Below are 27,289 nucleotides of genomic sequence, written 5' to 3' on the forward strand. Positions count from 1 at the left end.
GTTGGCTTTCTATAGTTCAAAGTCAATTTTGCTAGTTATAAAATCCTTGACCTACATTTTGTTTCCTTGAGTATATGAAATATGTTACTCTTTTCTTCTAGTATAAAACACTACTGTGAAAATATCTATAACCTAATTCTGTCTCCCTTATAAGTCACTTGCTCTTTTTGTTTTGGATGCCCAAAGGACTGTTCTTTAAGTCCAGTAATTTTGGTGTGGGTCATTCTGGGCAACATTCTCACATATGTCATGTGTTCTTTCAATATATAGTTTCACATCTTCCATTTCAGTAAAGTTCACTCAAATTACAGTTTTCAGGATTTGTTCTGTTCCATTCTTTGGTTTTATTACTTCTATATTGGCTCTTCTTGGCATGTTTTCAAAATCTGTTACTTTCTCTTAAATCTTTTTCTTTGTTCATTTCTTTCCAGCATTTTCTTATGAAAAATTTCAAGCACAACAAAAGGTGAAAGAGTTAGACAGTGAACATCTACCACCTACCATCTACCACCATAATTATTAGTATTCCACTAAATTTGCTTTATCATCTATCAATACATCCACTTACCAATCCATCTTATTTTTTTATACATTTCAAAGGAACCTGCCCTTCACCCCAAAATAAGTTAGCATGTACATAATTAGCTGAGTTCAAGATCTGTTCGTTTTAAGGTAAAAATTTACATACAGTGAAATGTTTAAAACTTAAGCTTACAATTAAATTAGCTTTGAAAAAGTGAAAGTATTCAAGATCTAGAACATTTCCAACAGTCCAGTAAGTTCTCCCTTTCCCAGAGACAAACAACTCTTTTTCACCAGATTAACTTTGGCTATTTTGCACTTCAAATGGAACACATCCAATAATACTCCACTGTGTGAGATTTCGCTCCACAGCATTTCTCAGATTCATCCATGTTGGTTCATGTGTCAGTAGCTTAGCTCTTTTTAAAATAATTTTTAACATTTTTGAGAGACAGAGTGCAAGTGGGGGAGGGGCAGAGAGAGAAGGAGACACAGAATCCAAAGGAGTAGCTTATCTCTTAATGTTGAATAAGTATTTCATTGTAAGAATGTATCATAATATCTTTATTCATTTTCCCATTGCTGAATAATAGCATTTTCAGTTTGGGCTATTAAGCAAGTATAAAGCTGCTATATTATATAGAAGTCTTTGGCGTGAGAGAGGGAGCACAGGCTTTGATTTTTCTTGGGTAAATATCTAAGAGTATAATTCTGGGTCAAAGGGTACATATATAATTATTTTATAAGAAACAGAACATTTTCCAAAGTAATTGCATCATTTTATATTCGTACCAAAAATACAAGTTTACCATCATTTGTGCTTTATGCTATTAATCACTCACATATCTACATCTGTAAAGTGTTCAAATCTTTATGCAATTTAATGGAGTTGTCTGCCTTTCTGTAATGGAGCTACAGAAGGCTCTTTATGTATTCTAGATTTAAGTCTTTTAGATGACGGTTTTAAGTATTTCTTCCAAGTCTGTAGTCTGTGCCTCTCCCAGAGAGAGTTTTAATAAAGCCTCATTGTCAATTTTCCTTTAAACAATTATTGCTACGTCCTAAGAAAGAAACTCTTATCCAAACCCAGATTATGAATATGTGTTTTCTTCTAGGTGTTTAAATTTTCATTTGGGTCTATGATGCATCTCAAATTAACTTTTGTACACAGTATGAAGTTGGGGCTGAGGTTCATTTTTTTCCTTTATGGATATTCAGATGTTCCAGAATCATTTGCTGAACAGATTTTCCTTTCCCCACTTAATTCCTTTGACACCTCTGTCAAAAATCATTTGAGTGCATCTGAGTAGATCTCTTCAAGTATACTCATATATGACTAATCCGTGGGTTTTTCAAGATTTACACGTAGCCTGCAGGAATTATAATGGCAAATGTAATGAATCTAGCAATTAATAACAATACTGAGACTTCTCAGCCATAAATGCGTTACAGCTCTCTATTTAAATTCTTCTCTGTAGTAGAGGCTAAAGTCTGGGATTGTGACGCTTCCCGCTTTGGTTTTCTTTTTCAATATTACTTTGGCTATTCAGGGTCTTTTGTGGTTCCATACAAATTTTAGGATTGTTTGTTCAAGCTTTGAGAAGAATGCTGGTGCGATTTTGACAGGGATTGCATTGAATGTGTAGATTGCTTTGGGTAGTATTGACATTTTAACAGTATATTCTTCCAATCCATGAGCATGGAACGTTTTTCCCTTTCTTTGTGTCTTCTTCAATTTCCTTCATAAGTTTTCTATAGTTTTCAGCATACAGATCTTTTACATCTTTGGTTAGGTAACCGATGGAATGGGAGAAGATATTTACAAATGATGTATCAGATAAAGGGTTAGTACCCAAAATCTATCAAGAACTTACCAAACTCAAGACCTGAAAAACAAATAATCCAGTGAAGAAATGGGCAGAAGACATAAACAGACACTTTTCCAAACAAGACATCCAGATGGCAAACAGACACATGAAAAGATGCTCAAGTCAACATCACTCATTATCAGGGAAATACAAATCAAAGCCACACTGAGATACCAACTCACACCAGTCTGAGTGGCTAAAATTAACTCAGGAAACAACAGATGTTGGTGAGGATGTGGAGAAACGGGAACCCTCTTGCACTGCTGGTGGGAATGCAAACTGGTGCAGCCACTCTGGAAAACAGTATGGAGGTTCCTCAAAAAATTAAAAATAGAACTACCCTATGACCCAGCAATTGTACTACCATGAATTTATCCACAGGATACAGGAGTGCTGATTCATAGGGGCACATGTACCCCAATGTTTACAGCAGCGCTTTCAACAACAGCCAAATTATGGAAGGAGTCTAAATGTCAATCAACTAATGAATGGATAAAAAAGATGTGGGTTATATATACAATGGAATACTACTTGGCAATAAGAAAGAATGAAATCATGCCATTTGCAACAACGTGGATGGAACTGGAAGGTATTATGCTAAGTGAAATCAGTCAGAGAAAGAAAGATATTGTACGTTTTCACTCATATGTGGAACTCAAGAAACTTAACAGAAGACCATGGGGGGAGGAGGTAAGGGGGAAAAATAGTTACAAACAGAGAGGGAAGGAGGCAAACCATAAGAGACTCTTAAATACAGAGAACTGAGGGTTGATTTGGGGGGGGGGCGGGGGAGAGGGGGAAAATGGGTGGTGGGCACTGAGGAGGACGCTTGTTGGGATCAGCACTGGGTATTGTATGTAAGCAATGAACCAGGGGAATCTACCCCCAAAACCAAGAGCCAACTGTACAAACTGTATGTTAGCCAACTTGACAATACATTATATTTAAAAATTAAATTTAAAAAAATAAATTCTTCTTGCATTTCTCTCAGCAATGTTTAGCAGTTTTCAGTGTAAATGTTTTATGTTTCTTAATCTTATCTTCAAGTAATTTGACACTATTGTAAGTAGGAATTTCTAAATTTCATTTTCCAATTGTTTTCTACTTTATCAGGAAATGTAACAGATTTTTTAAATATTAAACCATGAACTGTTGGTCTCCGTAAATTCACTTATTATAGTAGCTTTTTCTTGGATTCCTTAATATAGTCTACATAGACAATCATGTTTTCTGCAAATAAAGACAATTTTATTTCTCCTCTTCAGGTTCAATTTGCCTTTTGTAGAACTTGCCCATTTCATCTAAGTTGTCAAATGATTGGCACAGTTTATAAATTCCCTGTCATTTTAGTACCTGTAGAATACTAAATTATCTATAATGGCAAAATCTTCTTCCTTCGTAATACTGCAATCTGTGTCCTCTCTTTTTATTCCTAAGTATTCAGTGGTTCATCAGTTTTGGTTGAATCAACATTTGGCTTTGTTAACTTTCTCTTAATTGGTAATTTATTGATTTCTATCCTTAGCTTCCTCCTACTTGTTTTGAGTTTACTTTGCTCCTCTTTCTCTAGCCTTCTTAAGGTAAACCCCTAGATCAGTGATGGTTTTATACCTTTCTCCTTTTCTAATCTGGGCATTTCAGAGCTATAAATTCCCATATGACGACTGCTTTGGCTGCATCTCACAGATGATATGTTCCATTTTCATTACCGTGCAGCTGGAAATATTTTCTAATTTCCCTGTAATTTCTTCTCTAATAATTACTTAGAAGAACGCTACTTAATTTCCAAATTATCTGAAGGGTTAATTCTTAATTAATTTATTGATTTGTAATTTAATTCCTTCTTAATAAGAGAACATACTCTAAGATTTCAGTATTTTGAAATTTTTTAAGACTTCATTCTATAGCTAACTCTATTCTATGTTCTATCTTGGCAAATGTCCCATGTATACTTGGATAGAATGTTTATTCTGCAACTGCGGAGTCTAGTGTTCTATAAAATAGGTCAAAATGGTAAAGAGGTGTTTCAGATTTTCTATATCCTTATTCATTTTTTTTACTATCCCATCAACTGCTGGGGGAAAAAATCTGTTTATGGAAATAATTGCTCTGTCCATTTTTGGACCATTTATTTTAAAATAATAGGTAAACACACATTTAACTGTTGTGTCTTCCTAATAAATCGATCATTTACCCTTATGAAAGGGCCCTCTGATAATATACTTTGCCTTGAACTCTGCTTTATCTGATTTTCTTAAAGATTTTATTTTATTTTTTAAGTAAGCTCTACACTCAACATGGGGCTCAAACTCACAGCCCTGAGATCAAGAGTTGCACACTTCCACAGAGTGAGCCAGCCAGGTGCCCCTATCTGATTTTTTTAAATAAATTCAGTCCTTTTATGCTTACTGCATGTACCTGTACGTGTTATTCATCTTTTCCTTTCAGTCTCTGTCTTTATATTTATAGTGTGTTTCTTATGGATGACAGCTAGTTGTACCTTGCCTTTTCACCCTGTCTTATAATTGCATTAAACCAAATATTTAGTATACTTACATTTATGAGATTAATGTAATTGGATTTACAGCTACCACTTTTCTCTTCAATTTTTTCTGATACCATCTGAATTCTGTTCCTCTCAAACTTTGTTCCTTCACCATCTTTCAAGCAAGAGAGCTGATCGGTAAGCCCTATCTTCCTTGGGATTTACAAAGTATTTTTATATAATTCCATTTTAATTTATCTACTGGTTTTATAGCTGCAAATCTGCATTTTTATGGCTTCTTTATAGAGCCTTGTCAGTACTACTGTACAACCTCATATAAATTATAAAGAACCTTGAAACCTATAGCTCCATGCACTCCACTCATTATGCTATAGTTTTCACATGTATTGCACCTACATGTTACAAACCCAATTATGTAATAATTTTTGCTTTAAGCAGTCATATATTTAATTGATGAAAGAAGTCATATACACCAAAAACCGTAAAATACCTAGGAATAAATTTAACCAAAGAGGTGAAAAATCTATACACTGAAAACCATAGAAAGCTTATGAAATAAATTGAAGACGACACAAAAAAATGGAAAATATTCCATGCTCCTGGATAAGAACAAATATTGTTAAAATGTTAATACTACCCAAAGCAATCTACATATTCAATGCAATCCCTATCAAAATAACACCAGCATTCTTCACCGAGTTAGAACAAACAGCCCTAAAATTTGTATGGAACCAGAAAAGACCCCAAATAGCCAAAGCAATCTTGAAAAAGAAAACCAAAGCAGGAGGCATCACAATTCTGGACTTCAAGCTGTATTACAAAGCTGTAATCATCAAGACAGTATGGTACTGGCACAAGAATGGACATTCAGACCAATGGAACAGAGAACCCAGAAATGGACCCACAAACATATGGCCAACTAATCTTTGACAAGGCAGTAAAGAATATTCAGTGGAATAAAGACAGTCTCTTCAGCAAGTGGTGCTGGGAAAACTGGACAGCGACATGCAGAAAAATGAACCTGGACAACTTTCTTACACCATACACAAAAATAAACTCAAAATGGATGAAAGACCTAAATGTAACAGGAAGTCACCAAATCCTTGAGAAGAGGGGCACCTGGGTGGCTCAGTTGGTTAGGCGACTGACTTTGGTTCAGGTCATGATCTCACAGTCCGTGAGTTCGAGCCCCATGTCGGGCTCTGTGCTGACAGTTCAGGGCCTGGCGCCTATTTCAGATTCTGTGTCTCCCCACACCACCCCTCCCCCACTCATGCTTTGTGTCCATCTCTCAATAACAAACATTAAAAAAATTTTTTTTTAAATCCTTGAGAAGTAGGCAAAAACCTCTTTGATCTTAGCCGCAGCAATTTCTTACTCAACACGTCTCCAGAGGCAAGGGAAACAAATGCAAAAATGAACTACTGGGACCTCATCAAAATAAAAAGCTTCTGCATAGCAAAGGAAACAATCAGCAAAACTAAAAGGCACCTGACAGAATGGGAGAAAATACTTGCAAACAACACATCAGATAAAGGGTTAGTATCCAAAATCTATAAAGAACTTACCAAACTCAACACCCAAAAAACAAATAATCTAGTGAAGAAATGGACAGAAGACATGAATAGACACTTCCCCAAAGAAGACATCCAGATGGCCAACTGACACATGAAAAAATGCTCCACATCACTCATCATCAGGGAAATACAAATCAAAACCACAATGAGATACCACCTCACACCCGTCAGAATAACTAACATTAACAACTCAGGCAACAACAGATGTTGGAGAGGATGTGGAGAAAGAGGATCTCTTTTACACTGCTGGTGGGAATACAAACTGGTGCAGCCACTCTGGAAAATAGTATGGAGGTTCTTCAAAAAATTAAAAATAGAACTACCCTATGACCCAGCAATTGCACTACCAGGTATTTATCCAAGGGATACAGGTGTGCTGTTTCAAAGGGACACATGCACCCCAATGTTTGTAGCAGCACTATCAACAATAGCCAAAGTATGGAAAGAGCCCAAATGTCCACCGATGAATGAATGGATAAAGAAGATGTGGCGCGCGCACACACACGCGCGCACACACACACGCACACGGAGTACTACTCGGCAACCAAAAAGAATTAAATCTTGCCATTTACAATATGTGGATGGAACTAGAGGTTATTATGCTAAGCGAAATTAGAGAAAGACAAATACCATATGACTTTACTCATATGAAGACTTTAAGACACAGAACAGATGAACACAAGGGAAGCAAAAATAATATAAAAACATGGAGGGGACAAAACATAAGAGACTCTTAAATATAGAGAACAGAGGGCTACTAGAGGGGTTGTGGAAGGGGGGATGGGCTAAATGGGTAACTAACCCTGAAATCATTGTTGCACTATATGCTAACTAAATTGGATGTAAATTAAAAAATAAATAAAAAGAAAACTCATATATACCCATTTCCTGTGCTCTTCAATTCTTCCTGCAGATTTAAGTCCAATCTAGAATCATTTCATTGCTCCTGAAGAAAGTTCTTTAGAATTTCTTATAGTGCAGGACTGCTTACTATTCTCAATTTTTTGATTTGAAAATGTCTTTATTTTACTTTCATTCTTAAAAGATATCATCATTGGATGGGCACTTGGGTCTCTCAGTCAGTTGAGCATCTCACTCTTGATTTTGGCTCAGATCATGATCTTACAGGTGTGAAACAGAGCCCCACGTCAGACTCCACACTGAGTGTGGAGCCTGCTTAAGATTCTCCCCCTCTACCCCTCCCTTGTTTGAGTGCTCTCTCAATAAATAAAAGAAAAAATTAATTACATTAAAAAAGACACTATCACTGGATACAAAATATTGGCCTAACATTTTTCCTTTGAGCACTTTAAAGATATACTTCCACTATCTTCTAGCTGTTATTGTTTTTAATGAGAAGTCAGTCATCATTTGTATCATTGTTCAAGCGTGTGCATTTTGTTGGGTGCTTTCAGGATTTTCTCTGAAAATCATTTTTCTCTGGCTTCTTTCAGAATTTTCTAATTATCTTTGGTTTACTGCAGTTTGACTAGAATGTGCCTGTGTAAGGTTTTCTTTGTATTCACTGTGTGGGATTATCTGGGCTTCTTAAATCTGTAAACTTTTCATAAAATTTGGAATATTTCCAGCCATATTTTCAAATATTTTGTCCTTTCTCTCCACACCAATTACACATATGTTACACCACTTGGTATTTTCCCAGCAGTCTCTCAGACTCTGCTTTTTTTCTTATCTTTATTTTCTCTGTCCTTCAGATTGAATTATTTCTGTTGATCTGTCTTAAAGTTCACTGATGGTTTCTTCTGCCATTTCCAATTTGTTAAGATACTACAGTGAATTTTTTACTTCTATTATTTCCAGTTCTAGAAAATCATTTTTCTCCATTAACATATTTTATCTGTTCATTCGATATGAGCATACGTATTTTTTTTAAATAGGTAAAAATCTTAGATATTGTATTAGTATAAGCAGAGATGCTGTAACAAAATGCCACAAATGGGGGGGGGGGGCTTAAACAACAGACTTTTCTATTTTCTCACAGGTCTGGAGGCTGGAAATTTCAAGATCAAATACATGGCAAGGAGGCTTCTCCTTGGCTTGCTGACAGCTGCTTTTTCACTGTGCCCTCATATAGACTTTACTCTGCACTCACGCACTCCTGGTATCTCTTGCTCTTCTTAAAAGGACACTAGCCTTACTGGATTAGAGCCTCACCTCATGACTTCATTTAACTTTATTTTCTTATTTTTTAAGTTTTCATCAATATTTAATTCTGTAAAAAACAGTGCATGGTTACATGGGAAAGAAAAATTCGTAAGGATTGTCATCATCATTTGTGATTACACATATAAATTTCAGTAAGTTAATAATTTATACTCCATTTCATAACTATTCAACTTAAAAACATCTGAGGAATACTCAAGATGGTGAAAAATATTACCAATAAAAACAACACAGTTAAAAAATTTTGTTCTTGTCATATTGAATGAAGCCACTGTAAAAATAACCTGAAATTCATATTAGCATTAACTTCAAAAACCTCCAATCAGCTTTTGCTTTGTCATTACCAAAGGTTTTCTTGGTTTTCAATGAGAAGACTCTTCAAAAAATTTTAGTGTAGTAATCATAAAATAACTTTAATGTATCAAACTACATTGGAATTCCCCACTAGGAATTCATTTTTACAGAGTAAAATTGCTTAATATTCATATCAGTGACAATAAAGTTTTTTTTTAATTTACATCCAAGTTAGTTGTTAGCATATAGTGCACTTATGATTTGAGGAGTAGAATCCAGTGATTCATTCCCTACATATAACACCAAGGGCTCATCCCAGTAGGTGTCTTCCTTAATGCCCCCTGACCATTAGCCCATCCCCCCACCCATAACCCCTGCAACAACACTTAGTTTGTTCTTTATATTTAAGAGTCTCTTATGTTTTGTCCCCCTCTCTGTTTTATATTATTTTTGCTTCCCTTACGTTCATCTGTTTTGTACCTTAAATTCCACATGAGTGAAATCGTGATACTTGTCTTTCTCCAGTTTTGCTTAGCATAATACACTCTAGTTCCATCCACGTTGTTGCAAATGGAAAGATTTCATTCTTTTTGATTGCCAAGTAGTACTCCATTGTGTGTGTGTGTGTGTGTGTGTGTGTGTGTGTGTGTAAACACACCATATCTTCTTTATCCATTCATCTGTCAATGAACACTTGGGCTCTTTCTATACTTTGGCCATTGTTGACAGCGCTGCTATAAACATTGAGGTGCATGTACCCCTTCGAAACAGCACACCTGTATCCTTTGTATAAATACTTAGTGGAATTGCTGGGTCATAGAGTAGTTCTATTCTTAATTTTTCAAGGAACCTCCATACTGTTTTCCAGAGTGGTTGCACCAGTTTGTATTCCCACCAGCAGTATAAAAGGGTTCCTCTTTATCCACATCCTCTCCAACATCTGTTGTTGCCTGAGTTGTTAATGTTAGCCATTCTGACTGGTGTGAGGTGGTATCTCATTGTGGTTTTGATGTGTATTTCCCTGATGATGAGTGATGTGAAGCATTTTTTCATGTGTCAGTTGGCCATCTGGATGTCTTCGTTGGAGAAGTGTCTATTCATGTCTTTTGCCCATTTCTTCACTGGATTATTTGTTTTTTGGGTGTTGAGTTTGGTAAGTTCTTTATAGATTTTGGATACTAACCCTTTATCTGATGTGTTGTTTGCAAGTATCTTCTTCCATTCTGTCAGGTGCCTTTTAGTTTTGCTGATTGTTTCCTTCACTGTGCAGAAGCTTTTTATTTTGATGAGGTCCCAATTGTTCATTTTTGCTTTTGTTTCCCTTGCCTCCAGAGACGTGTTGATGCAGCCTAGGTCACAGAGGGTTCTGCCTTTCTCCTCGAGGATTTTGATGGCTTCTGGTCTTACATTGAGGTCTTTCATCCATTTTGAGTTTATTTTTGTGCATGGTGTAAGAAAGTGGTCCAGGTTCATTTTTCTGCATGCCACTGTCCAGTTTTCCCAGCACCACTTGCTGAAGAGACTGTCTTTATTCCATTGGATATTCTTTCTGCTTTGTCAGAGATCAATTGGCCATAGGTTTGTGGGTCCATTTCTGGGTTCTCTGTTCTGTGCCACTGATCTGAGTGTCTGTTCTTGTGCCAGTACCATACTGTCTTGATGATTACAGCTTTGTAATACAGCTTGAAGTCCAGAATTGTGATGCCTCCTGCTTTGGTTTTCTTTTTCAAGATTGCTTTGGCTATTTGGGGTCTTTTCTGGTTCCATACAAATTTTAGGACTGTTTGTTCTAACTCGGTGAAGAATGCTGGTGTTATTTTGATAGGGATTGCATTGAATATGTAGATTGCTTTGGGTAGTATTGACATTTTAACAATATTTGTTCTTATCCAGAAGCATGGAATATTTTTACTTTTTTGTGTGTCTTCAATTTATTTCATAAGCTTTCTATGGTTTTCAGTGTATAAATTTTTTACCTCTTCAGTCAGGTTTATTCCTAGATATTTTATGGGTTTTGGTGCAATTGTAAACGGGATCAATTCCTTGATTTCTCTTTCTGCTACTTCATTATTGGTATATAGAAATGCAACCAATTTCTGTGCATTGATTTTATATCCTGTGACACTGCTGAATTCATGGATCAGTTCTAGCAGTTTTTTAGTGGAATCTTATGGGTTTTCCATATAGAGTATCATGTCATCTGCAAAGAGTAAAACGTTTTGACTTCCTCTGTGAGTTGGAAGCCTTTTATTTCTTTGTGTTGTCTGATTGCTGAGGCTAAGACTTCCAATACCATGTTGATTAACAGTGGTGAGAGTGGACATCCCTGTTGTGTTCCTGATCTTAGGGGGAAAGCTCTCAGGTTTTCACCATTGAGGATGATATTAGCAGTGTGTCTTTCATATACAGCTCTTATGATCTTGAGGTATGATCCTCCTATCCCTACTTTCTTGAGGGTTTTTATCAAGAAAGGATGCCTTATTTTGTCAAATCCTTTCTCTGCATCTATTGAGAGGATCATGTGGTTCTTGTCCTTTCTTTTATTAATGTGATGTATCACACTGATTGATTTGTGGATACTGAACCAGCCCTGCAGCCCAGGAATGAATCCCACTTGATCATGGTGAATAAATTTTTTTAACGTATTGTTGGATCCGGTTGGCTAATACCTTCTTGAGAATTTTTCCATCCATGTTCATCAGGAAAACTGGTCTGTAGCTTTCCTTTTTAATGGGATCTTTGTCTGGTTTTGAAATCAAGGTAATGCGGAAAACATGTATTTCTTTATATCCTTTTATATGACTATAAAAGTGCCTTTAAAACGCTTTTTCTAACTTCAACATCTGCGTTACCAATGTTTGCATTACTTTTTCTCTTCACCAAGGATCACATTTTCTTGTTTCTTAATATATTTAGTAATTTGTTTCATATCCTGGACATCATGAATTATAGAGTGTAAAGACTTAGGAATCATTTATATTCCTTTTAAGACTATTGCTTTTTGCTTTGTTTCAGCAGGGAATTAATTTGGCTGAACTTAAACACAAAGTTTGCCTCTCTGTAATGGTCAACAGCCGAAACATATTCAGTTCTTTTAGCCTTAGTAGGCTGCTTTGAGCCTACCCTATGTGCAGTTCAACTGTCAGCCAGAGATTTGGGCAGAATTTACGTGCAGAACTTGATGCAACTTCTCTGTAGCTGTCTCCATCCTAAAATTTCTCATTTCTCAGCTGCTTATGTAGCTCCTTTGGTTACTTAAGGAAGTAAAAACTTCTGATTTTTTGTCCAAATTCCAAACATTGGATGGGAACCACAATCAGGACAAAATCTAGGCAAACAAGAGGTGCCAAAACAAAAACAGGGTGGGAGCCTTCCCTCTTGCAAATACTGAATCCTGTCCAGTTTCTGCCTACTTTTAGATATTGATCTAGTAACTTCAGACAGTTTTTTTACGCTATGTCCAGAATTGGTAATACGTTCAAGACTGTTCCAATATATGCTACTCAGACATAGTATCATCTTAATTTATTTGCATACCTGAGTTTCTCACTATATTTCAAAAACCTTACAGACTTTTTTATGCCTGGATGCCCAGTGTTTCCTTCATTTCCTTTTGATTTTCAAAAGGTTCCTCATATTTGTTTTTCTGAGAGCATTATCTGTTGCATTTTTGCTCTTGTCATCTTTGCAGTTTAGTCTTCATTTTGGAAATGACTTTTTCTTTCATTTCCCATTCTTTCCAGTCTATTATTACCTTATTTTCAAACTCATGTATTTTGGATTTATGTTTTATATCATGTATTATATCACTTTCTCAATGTATCATTTTGAAAAAGAAGATTCAGTTTTGATCTGTACTAGGGGCATGTGTTTCTGATATACTTTCACTACCTGTAAATATATTCTACTTCTTCTTCTCTTTTTTTCTTAACACAATGAAGAGGTTTGACCCTGATCCTCTTCTGTTGCATGTTTTAGGTGAAATTCTTTCTCCTAATTTGTAAAACATCACTCTGGATGGCTTTTCTGCTACACAGAGTTCCTTCTTCTACTATTTTCATATACTGTTAAAAAATATAGTATCCTACTATAACCACTGTAGATATCCCTCAAAAAATTAAAAATAGAAATACAGGATAATCCAAGAATTCCGCTATTGGGTAATTTACCCAAAGAAAATGAAAACACTAATTTATGCACCCCTATATTTATTGCAGCATTATTTACAATATCCAAGATATGGAAGCAACCTAAGAATCCATCAGTAGATGAATGGATAAGGAATATGTGGTGTACACACACACACAATTACACAATCATAAAAAAGAATGGGATCTTGCCAACAACATGGATGGATCTAAAAGGTATTATACTAAGTGAAATAAGTCAGAGACAAATACCATATAAGTTCACTATATGTGAAATCTAAAAAACAAACAAACAAACAAACAAACAAAGAACAAAAAGCAGAATCAGACTTGTAAACACACAGAAAAAACTGATGGGAGGGGATGGAATGGAGGGGCCAAATGGGTAAAGGGAAGTGGGAGATACAGGCTTCTAGTTACAGAATAAGTCACAGAAATTAAGGCACAGCACAAGAAATACAGTCCATGATATTATAACAGTATTGTATGGTGACAGATGGTAGCTACACTTTCAGTAAACACAGCATTATATTTAAACTTGTCAAGTTGCTATGTGGTACACCTGAAACTAATGCAACGTTGTCAATTACATTCAAATTTAAAAATGAATAAAAAATATATATATAGTAGCTTGTTTTTCAAGCGTCCTGGCTCTTTTCCCTTAATCCTACTTACATCTGGACTCTTCTTTTTCTATGGTCCCTATCCTGCTCGATTTCTCCCTCATTTTTGGTCCTATCTGGAAGAGAGTTTTGGCCTGTCCATTTCAAGAATTCACAGGTAACTATATGTTCCAGCCTAATTCAAGGCTTACCATGAAACACTCCCTGCTTTTAGATACATGTGCTTTGCACTCTCTGCTATTAGATATATCAAAATATTATCCAGTCTCAGCTGCTGTTTTCAAAATGGCTTGCTGTACTATCTAGTGAATATCTGATGGTTATTTCATAGTTTTTTGTTTCTAAATCCATCAGACATTGGCTCCCCTGCTTCCCTCTTTTACCCTGACACAGACACTGGTATCAGTAAGACCTTGTGGCTGCTGGTAACTACTCCCCACACAATTGTTCTTAGAAAATATATTACCCAGTTTTGTTGTAGATATTATCAGTGGAGTTCTGGTTTTGCTATCTGGTTTTCTCTCTTTATGTGGAGCCTCAGGAGAAGCCAAAAACTATGCTGCCACTGCACTGTATCTTCCCTTCAATTAGCAATTTAACAAGGGATCTTGAACAAATGACAGACTACTCACCAGGTATTTCAAGAGAGCAAATCATAAAGGTAGCTTTTATATCATGTTGCATAAATAAAGGTTAAGTGTTTCCACAAGTTAGAACAAAAGTTAAATTAAATCTATACTTAGTATATACTTCTAATCATCAAGGTGAATTTCTGCATAAATCTGTTTACTAGGAAGAGCAAAGAGCTCTGCTGTAACATTAAAAGGTTTTTTTTTCAATATATGAAATTTATTGTCAAATTGGTTTCCATAAAACACCCAGTGCTCATCCCAAAAGGTACCCTCCTCAATACCCATCACCCACCCCCCATCAACCCTCAGTTTGTTCTCAGTTTTTAAGTCTCTTATGCTTTGGCTTTCTCCCACTCTAACCTCTTTTTTTTTTTTTTCCTTCCCCTCCCCCATGGGTTTCTGTTAAGTTTCTCAGGATCCACATAAGAGTGAAAACATATGGTATCTGTCTTTCAGATCTGCCATACATATATGGCTTATTTCACTTAGCATAACACTCTCCAGTTCCATCCACGTTGCTACAAAGGGCCATATTTCATTCTTTCTCATTGCCACATAGTACTCCATTGTGTATATAAACCACAATTTCTTTATCCATTCATCAGTTGATAGACATTTAGGCTCTTTCCATAATTGGCTATTGTTGAGAGTGCTGCTAGAAACATTGGGGTACAAGTGCCCTTATGCATCAGTACTCCTGTATCTCTTGGGTAAATTCCTAGCAGTGCTACTGCTGGGTCATAGGGTAGGTCTATTTTTAATTTTTTGAGGAACCTCCACACTGTTTTCCAGAGCGGCTGCACCAATTTGCATTCCCACCAACAGTGCAAGAGGCTTCCCATTTCTCCACATCCTCTCCAGCATCTATAGTCTCCTGATTTCTTCATTTTGGCCACTCTGACTGGCGTGAGGTGATATCTGAGTGTGGTTTTGATTTGTATTTCCCTGATGAGGAGCAACGTTGAGCATCTTTTCATGTGCCTGTTGGCCATCCGATGTCTTCTTTAGAGAAGTGTCTATTCATATTTTCTGCCCATTTCTTCACTGGGTTATTTGTTTTTCGGGTGTGGAGTTTGGGGAGCTCTTTATAGATTTTGGATACTAGCCTAAAAGGTTTGTTTTAATTTCTCCAAGATTGCTGACTTGCAACCTTAATGCCATGAACTTTATCATAAGCTACATTTGTGGTATAAAACTATTCACTTTGAGTTATGAATCTGGCATAGGAGATTGATTTCATCCATAGATTTGTGATAATTAAGTCATATTCTATTACAGACTTTTTTCTGGAATTTCATTAGATAAGTTAATTTTCTGATAAAAAAAAAAAAGAGCCCTTGTTTAAGTTCATTTGAAATAAACTGTGTGGCTCTAAAAGATTCATTTTTTTTAAACAGTGTTAAGCTTTCTCTATCACTACCCCAAGCCATGATGTGTGTCTTTTCAATCTTTCTTTTTCTTCTAAGAGTTAATATTTATTGAGCAATGGCAGGCACTGTTCTAAGCATTTCATTTTGAAGTCATTACAACTTCACAAAACTGAGTAAATAATATCCTGACTTTACGTATCATTTATAAACTAGCACAGGGGCACCTGGGTGGCTCAGTCAGTTAAGCATCTGAGTCATGATCTCGCTGTTCATGGGTTTGAGCCCCAGGTCAGGCTCTGTGCTGACAGCTCAGAGCCTAGAGCCTGGAGCCTCCTTCAGATTCTGTATCTCCCTCTCTCTCTCTGCCCCTCCCCCACTCATGCGCTGCCTCTCTCAGTCTCTCAAAAATAAACATTAAAAAAAATTTTTTTTAACTAGCACATAAAGGTTAATGTATCTTAACTATTATGTGGTAGTATATCACAATATCTGTGTTTACATCTGCGAATATATGACAGTTTTCATGGCACAGTAGTTAAGATTTAGGATTCTGAAGCCAGGATGCCTGGGGTTCAAATCCTGGATCTACCTGTTACTGGCTATGTGACCCTTAGGCAAGTCACTGCTGTGTGCCTCAGTCTGTTGTGAAAGTCAAATGAATTACAATATGAAAAGCAGTCAGAATGCAGCTTGGCATAGAACTCATACAGGTCTTAGCATTTTTTTAATTGGATTTACAGTAATAACTGAATTACCCTTCTGCAGCTTGATTTTTTTCACTCAACAGATGGCTCCAAAAATGATCTGCATTGCACAACAAACCTAGTTCATTTTATCTACTGTGTATTATTCCAGTGCATCAATGTCCACCTCAATTTATCCATCTTCCTATGACAGTCGTTTAATCTGTTTCCAGTTTTTACTCTGCTGCCACGTGCACATCTTACATATGTGTGCATGTGCACACATGCAGCAGTTTCTCTAGAGTGTACATTAGAAGTGGAAATGCTGGATCACTGGGGGTGCAAATCTTCAACTTTACTTGATACTGACAAAATGCTCTCCAAAGGGGCTCTGTTGCACAAGCAGTGGAGGACGTATTTGGTTTCTCCACATGCCGACTAACACTTGGTATTGTCAGGCCTTAAAAATAAATTAACTTTGATTCTAATAATAATTTTAAGTGGTAAAGATATCCTTCCTATGTATAATGAAGTACTTACAAAGCACCATATTCTTAACTCTTTTGCTAAAGAAAAGGATACCAAAATGCAAAACAAAATATTTAAGTTCTAGGGCACACACTTGGAAGATCCCAGGAGTGGCAACAAAATTTCTATCCATCACAAGAAACATAAGCCATTAAAAAAAAAAAAAAAAAATACTCACCTCAAACTCTCCAAGAAGTTTAGAAATAAGCAAACCCTCTGGAAATTTGGATACAACCTAATAGAAAATAAAATGCAATATAAATAGACACCATTAGGATGCTGCTAACAAAGTATTAAAATAAAACAGTATAAACTTAAATAGTAATAAAGGTAAAAAAAAAATTATTGAGTGAATGAATTAAAAGTCACAATAATTTAGATCAATTTCCAGTTTTAAAAAAGGTTATAACCAAACAAAGGCAGTGATTTCCAATGTTTCCAGAGTGGGAAATCATTCTTACATAACACTGCAATGCCATAGCGCTCCAGAAATTCCTACAAATCTTTAGCAAACATATTTAGCTTTAGCTCACATAAAATAAATACCCTACAGCATAGCTTCGAGTATTTTAAATGGAAGGAAAAAATACAATGGACACTATAGAAAACTTTGAAAAAATACCACTAAGCAAAGAAAAAAATTATCCATAGTCATTGTTGTCCATCTGCACATAAAAATATCTATATTTAATATAAAAAATAAGGTCATTTCCATAACAAGTTTTTATTATCATACCACCATCTTTCCATGGCAGTAAATACGGATCAACATATTTACTGGTTATAGGGTTTTCTAATAATTCAATATATTTAAATTTATTTACTAGATCCTCTCTTTATGGTTGTGTCCTGTTTGTTATCATCACAAATCTTATAATTATTCTCTTATTTGCATCTTTCACACTTGTCCAATTTTTAGGAAAAATTCCTAAAAGCAAACTTATTCTATCCCCTTGAAGTATAAAAAGCTTTGTTTTCCCAGATTTTTCCAAATTTTACATATTTAATTAAAAAGTCTAAATCAAGTTTCAGAAAAATATAAAAATGACTCCAAAATCCTGTGACCCAGAGATAGCTGCTGCTGGTTTTCAGAAATCATCCTTTCAGAAACCCCTTTATGTACACACACATTACACATGATTTTACATGAAAGGACAACACTTAACATGCTATTCTATAAACCCTGTTTTTAAAGTCTAACAATATGTCCAGAAGATACTCCCATGTAAATTAAGTGAGAGATAAAGAAACATTTTTATGAGCCACATGATGCTGTCTAGTTTGGGTAGTTAATTTAACCAATGCTTTACCAGTGAATACTTAATTTTTCTCCTTTTTATTACCATAAAAAAATCATATTCAACATCCTTAAATAATCGTTGGATACATGGTCAAATGTCCAAACAAAAAAGCAGGATTTGAATGCACCATGGTTTTTGCATTTCTCCCAGTAAAATCATGACATCAGAAATGGAATAACTTCAAAAGCAGTAAGAGTTGTAATGGCACTCTGATCATTCAAATAAGAATAGCTCCTGCCAAAATTTCAAGTGTACATACCCTTTAGCCTGATACGTAACAGGCAAAGAACTTTCACAAGTTAATAGGGAAAAACAACACATTAAGCCAAAGACAAGAAAAAGCAATTCACATAAGAAATACAAATGGCTACTAAGCATATGAAAAGATGCTCAATGTAAAAATCAAGGGGTATAAATTACAACAACCCAATTGGATAGTAACATTTCACGGTCACTTGGGGTGTCAATCTGTTCAAACCTTTTAGAGGGTAATTAGGTATTAATGACCAAAATGACACTATTCAATACCTTTGGCAAGTCTACTTCTAGATACATGTTTGAGGACATTACCTGTAGTATTTTTTAATAGCCAAGGCTAGAATAACCCAATTTAATTAACTTGCACATCTTATAAATGAAACATAGTACATCGACAGAGTAAAATGCCATGTAACTTTTAGAATATTTGACATACATATGTACGAAACTGATACTGTAAAGACCTTGAACTGTTTGCTAACAATTTATTGGGGTAAGGGGAAGAACAAAAGGCAGGCAGCATTTCTGGCACTTCAATTTTTAAAATAATTTTGAAAACATTAAAAAATTTTAGGAGTGGGTATTTTTTTTTCTGATCTTAAACGAATAGCCACTCCATTTGCTATATATTTGAAAAGATCAGGTATAAGTGTAAAACTAATAAATACTTACAGGCAAATTAAATTTAACCACAAATGAGATCTAAATATATAATTAGAGGTGCCTGGGTGGCTTAGTCTGTTCAACACCAACTTTTCAGCTCAGGTCACGATCTAGCAGTTTGTGAGTTTGAGTCCCACATCTGTCTCTGTGCTGACAGCTGAGAGCCTGGAACCTGCTGTGGATTCTGTGTCTCCCTCTCTCTCTACCCCTCCCTTGCTCGTGCTCTTTCAAAAACAAACCAACATTAAAAAATTTTTAAATTGTACAATCAATCATCCCTATTCATTTCCCAGAAACAGAAAATACTTACCAATTTTATCTTATGTTTTAGTTCTGGATTGATAGTCCCTCCAGGCCCAATTTGTGCAATAACTGATTTGAATGTGTTCTCCAACTATGAAAAAAAAAAAAGTAGTTCAGGTTATAATCCAAAAAGATCAAAGATAAATATGAACAATATGTAAAAGGAAACATCTACCACAGGACATTTTATTTCAATCAAATGGGTAAAACATTGTTCTTAAGAGGCACTGTAGCATTTCATACCACATAATATACCTCTAAAATAGATGGAATCTATAAAACTAAACACTCTCAATTTTCCAGAATAATTAACATTCTCTTTAACAATTAGATTCTAGAGTATCCAATTTTTCAATCTCCTACTCGTACCCAGAAAGGATTCTTGTTACTAGTTTCCTTCTATTTAAAAAAATTCAGTGTTTACTAAACATATGCTTAGTGAATGCCAAATGCAAGGAAGAGACTGGATGATGGAAGGTCCCTGGGAGGCAGGAAAGCACCTGAGCCTGGCAAGAAGGAAAAGCTCTTCTGCTGTAGTAGAAAAAAAAGGGAGAAAGAACCAGGAGGCATAGGATACAGAATGCGGGGTCAGGTGGAGTTACTACCTGATGACTTCAGTATTCTCTGTGAGTTGGGCAGCAAGGCTCATTCCTAAGAGTTAGAGGGAAGGGGAAGAAAGTTCAGGCAGTTGAGACAGTAGAAAAATAAAGGCGAGAAAATGATGGAGGACTGTGCAAGGGCAACAGACCGGCAGTTCTAAAGGAAAACAGGAGAGGCCAAAGTTAAGACAACAGGGGACTCAGGATTTTAGCTGAGAGAAGCCAATGGCATGGAGAGGCCCCAGTAAGGCAGAAGATGTACAGGAATACTCGGAAAAGCTAGCTGGAAGCACAGGCAAGCATGGTCAGAGAAGCACGGAGCATATGCAGACAGCCCACACCCAGGGAACAGCTACAGCAGGGAGATCTAAAGTGGAATGAAAGATCATGCAGTTATGTTTAAAGACAATGAGTGGAAAAAATATGTTAGAAAAGACACAAAAGAGAAAAACAACAAATTACCTAAAATTTTATCACACAGACGCAAACATTATTAATACTTTTTCCTTCTAAACTTTGCATTTTTTCATCTTTCTTCTTGTTGACACTTGGCCTGTTATTAGTTACAAACTGTGTAACCTTTTTAGGTCTCAGTTTCCTCATCTGAAAAATGAATTTCACTATCTCTTAAGGTTGACAGGGAAAGGGGATGGGGAGGGGGGCGGATTAGGTTCCTAAGATTATTATATCACTAGCTTTCACAAAAAGCCTCAGCCCTTGGGCTTATGTTCTTCATACATCTTCTGAATCGCCATGAGATAACCCCCTAAAGCTCCCCCAGTGAACAGTAAGAGCATCTAAAGGTAACGGATTCTTCACATCCCAACATGCTCCCCTCATTTGAAGATTCAATACAACAACTTCTTATCACTGTGCTAGGTGTTTCAGGGGACACACACACACACACACAGTCACCTCAGTGCCATTCTTCTCAAGTCCCTTAAAATTAAGTAGGGAAAGGAGATAAATGGATAAACCACTATAAGCTAAGGCTGACTCTGAGCATCAGTGAAGAGGTGCAGAATTGCACAAGGACATTATTATCACACTAAGTTATAAATATAACGAAGGCTTCCTTTTTGAAGAGCCGGGGAACATCACAGAGAAGGGCGGTAGAGAAGGCAATAAAGGTATAAGAAACTTCATGAACACAGGAAAAAAGGAATAAAATAATAATAATTTGCCTGAAGGGAATAAGGAAAGAGCAGAAGAGAACACTGACAAAAGGAGAAGGAAGTACTACAGAATACTTCAGATGCCAAACTAAGGAGTTTCACCAGGTTATGTAGACAAATCCATATGTTGGAGATTTTTAGCAGGGGAGAGGCATCATCAGAAGTTTAATCTGGCAGCAGCAGAAAATGATACTGGGAGGGTGGACGACCAACTGGGAGGCCACGAAAACTGAGGGCAGGCGTCCTCACCAGGGCACTAAGCAAGTCAGACTAGAGAGAGGGGGCACGACAAAGGTGGGACATGGAATCCGGGAAATTAGGAAAGAACACCGTGCAAAGGAGGGAACTGCTGAGGGATGAATAGGAAGAGGCCAGGGAAACAGCCTCAAAGACTATACAGTTTAGAAGGAAAAAGGACCTGGGAACACAGAGATAGGATTTTGCTGTTTTTCAATCAATTCCAAAAGCTTGAGAAACTGGGAGGTAACAGGATGAGGATTACAAATGTCATTTTTCCCTCTGAACTATGGCTTGTAACAGGCAAATCACAAGCTAAAAATTGTCTCAACATTTTTAAACAGCTAGGGGAGAAAATAATATTTTGTGACACACGAAAATTATATGAAATTCAAATTCCAGTATTCATAAAGTTTTAATGGAACATGGCCACACTCACTCATTTACACATTATTCACATGATTGCTTTTCGCACCACAAGGGCAGAGTTGGGTGTTTATAACAGCGTCTCAAATATTTACCATGTGGCCCTTTAGAGAAAACAGTTACCAAGCCTGGGTTTACAATGCTCTTACCTAGGAACAGAGTGTTTCTCAAGAAGGAAAAAAAAAACAAAAACAAAAACAAAAAAAACAGGGGCGCCTGGGTGGCTCAGTCAGTTAAGTGTCCGACTTCAGCTCAGGTCACGATCTCACAGTTCCTGAGTTCGAGCCCCACATCAGGCTCTGTATCGACAGCTTGGAGCCTGGAGCCTGCTTTTGGATTCTGTATCTCCCTCTTCTCTCTGCCCTTCCCCCTCTCTCTCTCTCTCTCTCTCCCTCTCTCTCTCAAAAATAAACATTAAAAAAAAATTTTTCTTCAGGGTGCCTGGGTGGCTCAGTTGGTTAAATGTCTGACTTTGGCTCACGTCACGAGCTCGTGGTTCGTGAGTTCGAGCCCCACATCGGGCTCTGTACTGACAGTTCAGAGCCTGGAGCCTCCTTCAGATTCTGTATCTCCTCCTCTCTCTGCCCTCAACCCCAGCTTGTGCTCTGTCTCTCTCTCTCTCTCAAATGTGAATAAACATTAAAAAAATTTTTTTTAATTTTTTTTTAAAAAGTAAAAAACTGGGTTTTAGCCTCAAGCTAGACCACTATATTAAGCTAACTTTAAACTGAATGGGGTGGGGAGATTTTTTTAAAGTCCAGTTAATCTTGGAGATATCTATAATTGGAGGGTAGAAATTAAAATGGGGGCCGGGGGCAGGGGTAAGAAAGGAAGGTAATCAGTGACTGACATAAGGAAAGTAATCAAGAGGGGCCTCTGATTTCAATAATCCTCCAGTCCCAGATGCCTAAATACCAAACAAAAAGAATGAATAAATCAAGTGAACAAAACATTATCAGGGCATAAATAAAGATGGAAAGTGATGCGAAAAAATACCATATTCAGAGAGGAGCCTCTAGGAACAAAGAGGCAGAGAAGAACTTTGAATCAAAAAGATGGACTCCCCAGAAAAAAGGATAAAGACTTAAATAGGCAACTGATAAATATTAAGCAATAAAAGCATCAAGCTCATAAAAAGACAATAGTCCAATATAGTTACCTATCATATTGGAAAATTAATTTTATAATAATGCCCATTCATTCAACAAAAATGTACTGAACACATACTATGTGCTGCACACTGTAGGGGTCAATAAACTAGATATGGTCACTGCCCTCCTGGAACTTGCAGTCTGGTGTGGAGAGACAGACATGAAACAATCATAAATATAATTGCAATTATAAAAAATATCATGAAAAGATCCACAGAGTGTTATGAAGGGATAATATGCCAGAAGGCATTAGAAAAGCATTGGGAGACCGAACATACTGGGTTGGTGGTGAGGGAGAGATACTGAGTATCATCAAAGGTACAAGAAGCACATTCCTTACGCACCTTATCTCAGTGCTACCTGAAACTTTTACGAGGACAACTTAACCACATAAAAATACACACTCCTTTTGATGCAGTGACTGTTGCTCTAGAAATTTATTCTGTGGAGTAGCGGATATATGCAAATTTGAACAAGATTTTCATCACAAGGCTATTTTTATTTTTTTAACTAGGCTCCATGCCCAACGTGGAGCTTAAACTCATGACCCTGAGATTAAGACTCACACACTCTACCGACTGAACCAGCGAGGTGCCCCCACAAGGCTATTTTTAATAGCAAACACTAGAAACAGCCTTAGTGCCTAACAAAAGTTACAAGTTAAATAAATTATGGTGCATCCTACTCCCATTGAAAATTGTATTGGTGGGGCACCTGGGTGGTTCAGTCGGTTAAGTGTCCACCTTCGGCTCAGGTCATGATCTCATGGTTCCTCAGTCTGAGCCCCACGTTGGGCTCTGTGCTGACAGCTCAGAGCCTGGAGTCTGCTTCGAATTGTGTCTCCCTCTTTCTCTGTCCCTCCCCTGCTCATGCTCTGTCTCTCTCTCTCTCTCAAAAATAGACACTAAAAACAATTTTTTAATTATGTTGCATTACAATATTTAACAGTGTGGGATGTTCACAATTCACAGTTATGACTTAAAAAAGCAGGTCACAAACCTGGACCAGAATGATTCTATTTAAAAAAAGAAAAAGTACTTAGCATAATACTCTCTAGCTCTATATACATCATTGGAAATGGCAAGATTTCATTCTTTTTTATGGTTGAATAATATTCCAGTGTACGTATATACCACATCTTCCTTATCCATTCATCAGTCAATGAACACAGGCTATTTCCATAATTTGGCTATTGTAGATAATGATATTATAAACATCTGAGTGTAGGTATCCTTTTTGAAATAAGTCAGGGCAAGAAAAATACCATATGATTTCACTCATATGTGAACTTGAAGAAACAAAACAAACAAGCAAAGCGGGGGGGAAAAGAGGCACACCAAGAAACAGACCTTTAACTACAGAGAACCAGATGATGGCTAGAGAGGCGAAGGGGTCAATAGGTGATAGGGATTCAGGAGGGCACTTGCAATGAGCACCAGGTGTTGTATGAAGGGTTGAATCACTATATTAAACACCTGAAACTAATTACACTATGTTAGCGAACTGAAATTTAAATTTTAAAAAATCAGCTTTTCTGGATGATAAAAGTACAGGTGATTTTTATTTTCTTCTGTGCCTTCTTGTATTTCAAAACTTCTATAATCAATCTATATTACTTTTGTAATAAGAAAAAAAGGTTTTAAAAACAGACACCTGGGTGCTATTTAGAAACATGAGGGTGGAAGCATTTTGAAAAGAAGGTAGGTACAGAAGTGACATCTTAGAGGAATATGCTCCAGCCCTTTGGCCATATGGTACAACATGAACACATTTCTGATAAAGATCACAAAACTGGCACCAATACACACACGGAAGCAAAGCTTTCAACTGCTTAAATATTTGCCAGATACCTCATCTGACTAAAAGCCAGGCAGCACGGAATGTGACTTGCCATACTAAAAACTTCACCCAAACTCACAAGAAAACGAGATAGTGAACAGCTACTTTGAGTTGGCCAGAGAACTGCATTAATGAAGCCAGGAATGGCTCCTGCCGACAGGAACTGTTTAGCGTATCCAGCTGCTTGTTGAGGGAAGATACTCTTACAGGATAGTTGAGCCAGGTCACCAAGCGAGATAAAAGAACTATCCTTTCTTATATGCAATAACCAAGCACGCCTCCTTATTCACACAGAAACTACCAAATTGTTTGGTTGCAAATTAAAAGTTAGGTGCAAACTAACACCCAGCCCTGATTTTTAATTCGTTTAAGGCGAGATCTTTTTATAATTCCAGGTTTACCTACTTTAAACCTCATGCTGAATGTTACAATGAAGTTTTCTACTATGTAAGATGGGGTAGGGTGGGGTAGGGTGGGATGGGGTACTCTTAAAGCTAGACAACCTAGAAATGTCAGATCCCTGTTCCCCGACCAAACCCCGGCCATTGTTACAGGCCATGACCTATTCACAATAACAGTAACACTATGGTTACCTGTGATGTAGGACTACAGGAAGCTTCATTCACTAGAAAATACAGCTAATCCATTCTCACCTACTCACATTTGCATCTCCATCCAAACTTCCCTTCAGTCAATCTAAAGGAAATTTAATAGAATGTGGTAAAAAGATTATTCGTATCTTGCAAAAGAGGCTTTAAACTGTTCTAACCATTTCCTTTGTGAAACAAAGCATTACAATGGACAAAGGGTAGGTACTAGTGACCACCCTGGCTGTTTCTCTTGAAGGTGAAAGGTGAAAAAATACTAACCCTCATTTTACAAAGGAGAAACTTATTTTTCTTCTTTTTAACAACATGTTTTCCTTATTACAAAATAACGTGTTCACTGGAAATACGTGAAATACAGATGATCAAAAAGAAGTCTGTAAATTCATAATTTAAATTTGTTATAGATCTGTTCTTTTTCTATGCTCATAAATACATGTGGAGTTTTGATCAAAAACACATAGCAAACTGATCTAAAATTTTGAAGAAATGGAAGTTGTACTTTTTACAAATAGGATTATGCAAGATCTGGTAATTATGTAGAGTATGGTCTGCTACCAAATTAAAATACATAGTTCAAGAATGAGAGCCAACTCTTTGGAACAAGATTTAAATAGTTCCAATGGCAAAAACTTCACCCAGAAGTGAAATGTGGTTATTAGACAGCAGCTACGAGGAATTCTGGGAGCTGCAAAACACAGGATGAAACTCAAAGGAGAAAAGATATAGAAGAAGTGTATGTGCATCTTTCTCACCCTTCTCCCTGGAGCCATGCCAGGAGCAAAGGTCCTAGACTTTGCATTTGTTATTCCCTGGCTCTGATGGCTAAACGCACAGTCGTCCCACCCAATTCTATAAACTCTCCAAAAAACATGCTATATCATTCTCTAATATTTTGTTCGGGAATTTTTAATCAATACAATAAATTTGGAAAATGGAAATAACTTCAAACATTGGAATAGCCAAAACAAACTTATTCATTGTGGAGCTTCACACAGTTAATTTATTTGGACTCAATCATTCTGAGTTTTGCTTTGTTAGGATAGGTATTATGTTTCCTAAAATTCGTATTTTAAAGGCCTAACCCCCAATGTAATTTTTTTGTGTGTGGTGATGGGATTAGCACCCCTACAAAAAGAGAAACCAGAGAGCTTGGTCTCCTCCATGTGCACACACTGAGGAAAGGCCATGTGAGCACACTGCGAGAAGGGGCAAGCCAGCAAGAGAACTCTCAGCAGAGCGCAGCTACGTTATCGCCCCAGTCTGGAACTTCCAGCCTTCACAACTGTGAGAAAATAAATTTCTGTTGTTTAAAGCTACCTGATCTAAGTTACTTTATTATGGAAGCACTAGTGACTAAGACAGTCCAGAGAAAACCTTCAGTCTAGAGCTACCCACAAAGGTATTACCTTTCTGAAGATCCTATTTATAAAAGTACAACTTGCCATTTCTTCAAAATTATAGAGGAGTTTACTAGCTGTTCCTACTCAAAACTCTACAAGTATATATGTTTCCTTTATAAGCATAGGAGAATAGATTTATAACAATATTAAATGATATTATACATGGAAAACCCAACAGACTCCACCAAAAGTCTGCTAGAACTGATACATGAATTCAGGAAATTTGCAGGATACAAAATCAATGTACAGAAATCAGTTGCTTTCTTATACACTAATAATGAAGCAACAGAAAGACAAATAAAGAAACTGATCCCCTTCACAATTGCACCAAGAAGCATAAAATACCTAGGAATAAACCTAACTAAAGATATAAAAGATCTGTATGCTGAAAACT

At 36.6% G+C, this 27,289-nt stretch overlaps 1 protein-coding gene across 4 annotated transcripts in view; it reads right to left on the reverse strand.

Annotated features, from left to right (window-relative positions):
* TDRD5 (tudor domain containing 5) overlaps positions 1 to 27,289 on the reverse strand; it is a 99,569-nt gene that overhangs the window by 55,106 nt on the left and 17,174 nt on the right. For all 4 annotated transcript variants that reach the window (XM_053909211.1, XM_019426497.2, XM_053909209.1 and 1 more), the window contains exons 5-6: positions 19,468 to 19,551; positions 17,114 to 17,170 (exon numbers count right to left, since the gene is read on the reverse strand). In XM_053909211.1, the coding sequence (XP_053765186.1) occupies positions 17,114 to 17,170; positions 19,468 to 19,551 (141 nt within the window). The remainder of the gene's footprint in view (positions 1 to 17,113; positions 17,171 to 19,467; positions 19,552 to 27,289) is intronic.

The sequence above is a fragment of the Panthera pardus genome, unplaced genomic scaffold (assembly GCF_024362965.1).
Source record: "Panthera pardus isolate Hobbes unplaced genomic scaffold, ASM2436296v1 HiC_scaffold_21, whole genome shotgun sequence".
In the NCBI taxonomy this organism is placed as follows: Eukaryota; Metazoa; Chordata; class Mammalia; order Carnivora; family Felidae; genus Panthera; species Panthera pardus.